The sequence below is a fragment of the Vitis vinifera genome, chromosome 10, assembly GCF_030704535.1.
Source record: "Vitis vinifera cultivar Pinot Noir 40024 chromosome 10, ASM3070453v1".
In the NCBI taxonomy this organism is placed as follows: domain Eukaryota; kingdom Viridiplantae; phylum Streptophyta; class Magnoliopsida; order Vitales; family Vitaceae; genus Vitis; species Vitis vinifera.
The window spans coordinates 4,796,085-4,802,357 of record NC_081814.1 but is presented as its reverse complement, the minus strand read 5'-3'; the positions used below and the strand labels follow the sequence as shown (position 1 = coordinate 4,802,357).

Here is a 6,273-nt window from a genome sequence, read left to right as displayed (position 1 = left end):
ATGTGAATATGTGGTTTGAGGTTTGACAATGCTTCTAGTAATGATGAATGTATGTCTTATTCAGTAGACAAACTGGGGGTGTAAATTGTGAAAAGTAAAGGCCACAAAGTACTTCTGCAATAAACACTACAAGTTACCCCAATTTGTAAGGCTCTTTAAATTAGTGTGATACATCTAATGCCAGTCTGGGTGAATTACAAGTCTCCATATTTGCAGCATCTTTGGATCTTGACCACCTTAAATGAAGAAAAACACAGAACTGAAGTCACCTAATCACACCAGGGTACTGGTTGTGAGAGAGAGAGAGAGAGAGAGGGCAGTGGGGGGTGAACAAAGATTTGAAAGTGTATGTGGAGAAGGGGAAGGGTTCACATTTAAGACAAGGACATGAGCCCAAGCTGTCACTCTGCCATGACAAGGAAAATCTGTCAATATTGTCTCTAGCTTTTAAGATATGAGGAATGAAGTGGGCAGGGGTGGAATTTCAAAAACAGTTTTGGAGTGGCTATATATGTGGGTTTTGGTGGGCATCATCAGGATTTTGGACTTGTCTTTATGTGAGAACTTAGAGCCAAAGGCGAGAGATACCATGCTTTACATAAAAATATTTATGGATGCACGGGAGAGTGAAGCCTCTCAGTTTACTCGTCTCTCTGTCATATTTTATGGAACATGCCATTAATGTCGACTCTAGTTGATGGCTTACATGCCAGGCATTGCCTCTGCCCACTCCTCTCCCCTCTTTTCACTGATCACATTTTGGCACGGTTTAGGCTTCTTAGAACCAAAACACCACGGAAATGGGAAAAGTAAAAATTGAAATCGATTTTTATTTATTTACTGAGCACAAACTTTTGACACATTTTTTACTTGTTCAACAAATGGACAAGATGGAAGGAAGAAAACATCTTGACTGTGGTACGTACCACACTGCAGTAAACCTCTAATTCCAATCCATTATTTGGAGGTCAGAAAAGTCCAAAGAAGCCGTCATAATAGGATCATTTTATCCATCTCCCTTCAATCCTAGAAAAAAAAAATGTTAGAATTTTAAGAAAAATTCAGTCTCATATATAGTATCTCTCTTCTTAGCCCCAGAAGTTTGTTTCCAATTCCAGGCATGCAGTTTCTTCCACGCATGGCGCTCATATATTCTTCTTACGTTCAAAAGTCACGACTAAACAAACAACAAATATAGGAGGTAAAAGTCTGTAAAATTGAAGGAAAAAAAAAAAACAAAAATGTAAGGATGAAAAAAACAAAAGCTTTTGACCCGGGCTGGGATCCAATAAAAGTGGCGGGGCCGGAAGCTGGAGCCGTGCACCAGCGTTTCTTACATTTTTTATTTTTTTTTCTATCTGGGACATTTATGAGATGCATGCGAATCACATGTAGCCCCAGGTACCAAAGTGCTGTTGGACTGTTGGAGTAAGTGAACGAGAGAGAGAGAGTATGTGTGTGCCTCCAAGGTGATGGGACTCCAACCGAACGTGCCCGTCTTGCCACTCCAATTAATTTAGCATTATATCTATCACGTATCTCTAGTGCGTATATTTTGGAATTTTTATAATTTTTTTGATAGGGTGCTATTTGCTTTGTTTTAATTACATTTTTGTCTTCAAAAAAGAAGGACAAGTATATGAGTCGTAGACTTGTACGTGTACATTAAATTTGGCTTTATACTGTCTATCCAAAAATAATCGTGGGGAAAAAGATTATAGGAAGAGACCTCAATACGTAAATCCATATCATTATTGTAAATTGTAGTTGAATATTCAAAGAGAGAGACACAGAGCATTTATTATATAAAGATGTATATAATTTCTAGGAGCCGCGAGGACGGAGGAGTGAAGTTGAAGCCTGGACTGCAGTTTCTTCTTCTTCTTTTTTTTTTTTCTTTTTCTTTTTTGGTTCTTCGCACAGAAAGCGAAGCTTGTCTTTCGCTGCGCTGTTATGCTTTTGGTCACTGGAGCTTCTCAAATTTCAGAGTAGAAAAGAGTGGAGGAGGAAAAAGATGGAGTTGGATCTGGAGAATCCATTGACGTGCGTGGAAGAAGAGCAATACGACACCGTTTCAGCTCTCTTCGACTCTGAATCTGATCACATGGTGTCGCAGATCTTCCTCCGCCGCTTTCATGCTGAGCCCCTTCGTCGAGAAGCAATCGCTCTCATTTTGCAGGTAAAATTAGTGACTGAAAATTTCTCTTTCTTTTCCGTCATGGTTTTCTCTTCTTTTTGGAGTAAACTTTGATTTTTCAGGCGCAGTACTCTTGCAACTTGGATAATTTCATTTCTTACCTAGCGGTTAACTATGTAGATCGGTTCATCTCCAAGAAAGAAGTGCCGGTAATGTTTTTCTTGGACTGTGTGATTCGGGATTTTTTGTTGATTTTGCTTCTTTTGAATGCCGAAAACCGGAGGGAAGGAATGGAAGACTTTAGAATCTTAAAGCTCCCAGTCTTAGTCCTAAAAATGATTATATTCCAAAATATCCCAGGTTTTTCATTTATTTTCCTGTGTTTTCTTGGCAACCAAACAAGGCATTATGATAAATATATAGAAAGTTTTTTTTTTATGATGGATCTAATCAATCTTGATATTGCAGGAGGAAAAGCCGTGGATCTTAAGGCTGCTTGTGATCTCATGCCTCTCCCTCGCAGCAAAGATGAAGAAAATTGATTTCTCATACTCTGACTTTCAGGTAAAGTTTGAAGAAATGAAGCGAAAACATACTTTTAAAAATCTGAAATTTATAGTATTAAATCGTTGAAGCAATGAAACAGAAGGATGAAGGTTTCCTCTTCGACGCTCAAAGGATTCATCGCATGGAGCTTCTGATTCTCAGTACTCTGAATTGGCGAATGCGATCGATAACGCCTTTCTCGTTTGTGTACTTCTTCATCTCCTTATTCGAGCTCAAAGATCCGGCATTGACAAAAGCTCTCAAAGATCGAGCCACAGAGCTCATCTTCAAAGCTCGAGATGGTAAAATTGGATATAGATTTTTTAAATTGATATTTGAAGAAGCTCGATTTCTAAGAAACATAATCGTTGTTTATATTGCAGAAATCAAGCTTTTGGAGTATAAACCATCGATAATTGCGGCATCAGCGCTGCTCTGTGCGTCTTACGAGCTATTTCCATTGCAATTTTCTTCTTTCAAGGCAGCAATTTCCTCTTGCGAATATATAAATCAAGTAAGAGACACGAACGTCACATAAATGCTCCATTTGGTTGCTGAAAAATCGGAGCCATAGAGAAGATAAAAGTGCAAACATTCATGTTTCCCGGAAGACAAACGGAGCATTAGTTTTTTCGTTAAATTCACGTAGAAGTTAAATAAATAAATTAATTAATATGATGGCTTGTTGCAGGAGAGCCTCAACAATTGCTACCATGTTATGGAGGAGATGGTGACGAATGAGTGGGATGAGTCCATATTTGATGCAGCAGTGTCGAGTACGAAGACTCCGATATGTGTGCTGGACCGCCATTACAAGAACTCGGTAAGCGAAAAGAGCAACACCGCCAACACTCTGGAAGCCGCCATCAAACAGCCTAGAGGGCACGAAAATAAGGCGCAGCGTTCGCAAATTCAACACTTAGCATCACACTCTCAGAGCCTCGGCAAAGGTCGCCGTACCAAGTACGATTTATCAGCAGCTCCCAAACGAATCACAAGAAATGAGTAAAAGAGTGGCTTTCATTTGTTGGAGAAGGAATGGACGGCTGAAAGTCGCAGTTATCTAATCACTGTGCCTTCACCACCGTACGATCTCCGCCTCCTTACTAAGTTTACTCCCTTCAATAATTATAAAAAATAATAATTAAAAAAACCAGAAAAATAGGAAAATGAAAATTGTGTTTTTTTTTTTTTTTTTTTAAGTTCTCAGAATTCTATCTTAATGGACTGAGTCTTGGTCAGCGACCAAAAGAGACAAAACAAAGCTTCGAATTTCAATTATTTTTTTATTTTTTCTTCCCATATTTTCCGCGGAGTTTTTGGGCTGAGGATATTTATATGTTGTAGTGGTGGTGTCAGGTGATTCATTATTTATTAAAAATGGTAAAATCTCTGTACAATAAAAAAATGCCCAAATAAAAATTTATTTAATCACAGAATATAATTTTTCTTCCCTTCGGGTCAACGGAGAAATAAATTTAGGAAAAGTTAAAAAAAAAAACAAAAAGATTTAGAGTGGCGCGAGAAACGTTACAGTTGGTGACTTCCGTGAAGTATGCGTGAAAAAAGAAAAACACGTAGCTTCCCCCTATGGGAAGACCACATTCTGATCACCTTTGATGACGGCGATGGTGCGGTGCACCATGTGTCGTGGGCACGCAACACAATAACAAAGCCCTCACTCAAGACTGAAGGGAGAGTCCACTATATAACTCCAGTATGTGAAATGGCCCATGCAACGCGATGTCAATGGAAGCTCTCCCATTTTTATGGCTTTGATAAGGTAGATGATGTACCTCAGGCACGTGATGGGTCTGTATCATGATCAGACAGGCTAGAACGATCTTCACCCGTTAGCTTTCATCAAGATTGCAGCATCCTTGTCAATGGGTATAGGCCTTAAAGGAAATAATAAATATAGACCCACCTTTGAATGGAGTAATTTATAGACTTGGAAATTAAAGGCACAATGTGGGTAAGGACCACATACGCATATATGCCGAAACTTTTATGGTATTGGATAGTTGGGGCATTATATGCATTGAAAGAAGTAATTCCAATTGATGAATATTTTGGAAATCAATCTCATAATTGTGTGTTTTGTGTTATTTTCATTTTGGTGAGAGGCGTATGCTCATAATCTTCGGGAATGGTCTAAAAATATGTCATGGCCTCTATATGGGTGTCCTATGAGCTATGGTATAAGATATTCAACGTCGATTCATTAGATCTCTTTTGTATGGTCCCTCCATAGAAATAAGGGTACACTTGCCACTTGGGATACAATGTTTGGATTTTCATTTCTCAATCCAAAGGTGGTGTGCTGAAACATCTTTGTGAAGGGACAGCCTCAGCCATAACCAACCTTTTAAATTAGCATTTTTGGTTTGATGATGACTGTTGCATCGGGTTTTTTTTTGTATCAGAAACTTTATTTCTCAATTCATCACCATGGAAATTGAAGGGGGTGATGATGTTGACCAACTAAATTTGAAGATCACAAGAGATGTGGATGTAACTTCTAATGGAGGGGAAGGCAAGTAAAAGAATCATGTGAGAAAATTGAATGTGGGTATAAATTGGCATAATTTGGTGAGGGGTGGGTGGGCACTACGTGTCTTGTTGATGCATCAACATCTGCGAGGTGTCTTCATCATTATCTCTACAACAGTCCACTGCAACCTTAAAGTTGTTGGGAGTGACAAGGTTAACGCTTTATGGATATGCAAGAGTTAAGAGTCTCCTTTTTAGAAACATTAATTTCGAATACAAAGAGCTTGGAAAATTTATCTATAATGATTTTTTTCACAAAGGCTTAAAAAAAAAAAGAACAACTTTAAATGAAAATATTGTGAATTGCATTTCTTTTCCATCTAAATTTTATTTTACAAGCTCTTAATAATGTATTTTTTCATCTAAATTTTACTTTGCTATATCTTTTGGTTAATACAATCTTCTTCTTCTTCTACTTTGCAAGCTCCTAATAATATCTTTTGGCCAATATTATTATAATCACCGTCAAAATTTCCATTCTTTCCTTCAAACTTCACTTTGTAAATTCCTAATACTATCTTTTGGTTGGTATAACTTGGCGAGGGAGCTTCTCCACCTTACACTCTTCTTTTCCCTTCTTTTTCTTGTTAATACTTTTTTCATTTAAATTTCACTTTGTAAACACCTAATAGTGTCTTTCGGTCAGTATGAATTGGTGAGGAAGCTCCTCCACCTTAATGCTCTTCTCCCTGTCAAACTCACATATTGTAACCTCCTAGTAGTAGTGTCTTTTGGTTAGTATGGACTGGTGAGGGAGCTTCTAGCTCCAACTTGCTGCTTGTCTCTTTATCAAAAGCAACATGATATATGCTTCAACAAAAAGCATCTTCCTTCTTGTTTGGTCTTTGAAAATTTTGAAGGAAAATTACAAGGAAAAAAAATAAAAACAAAAAACAAAAAAAGAAGAACAAATGAAGAAAAATGAAAAAATAAATTTAATATCAATAAATTGGTTTTACATGCTTGTTCAAATTTATTTAACTTATTTTTATTTTATTTTATATAAAATTAAATAATTTAAAATTTATAAAATTTTA

General features: G+C 37.2%; 1 protein-coding gene across 1 annotated transcript; it reads left to right on the top strand.

Moving 5' to 3' along the window:
• The first annotated feature begins 1,821 nt into the window (after positions 1–1,821).
• LOC100251622 (putative cyclin-D6-1) lies at positions 1,822–3,964 on the top strand. The gene is made up of 6 exons (XM_010648064.3): positions 1,822–2,179; positions 2,260–2,346; positions 2,606–2,701; positions 2,784–2,985; positions 3,067–3,197; positions 3,375–3,964. Exons 1-6 carry the CDS (start codon positions 2,015–2,017, stop codon positions 3,690–3,692), a joined length of 999 nt encoding a protein of 332 aa, XP_010646366.3. The 5' UTR covers positions 1,822–2,014; the 3' UTR covers positions 3,693–3,964.
• The last annotated feature ends 2,309 nt before the right edge of the window (positions 3,965–6,273 follow it).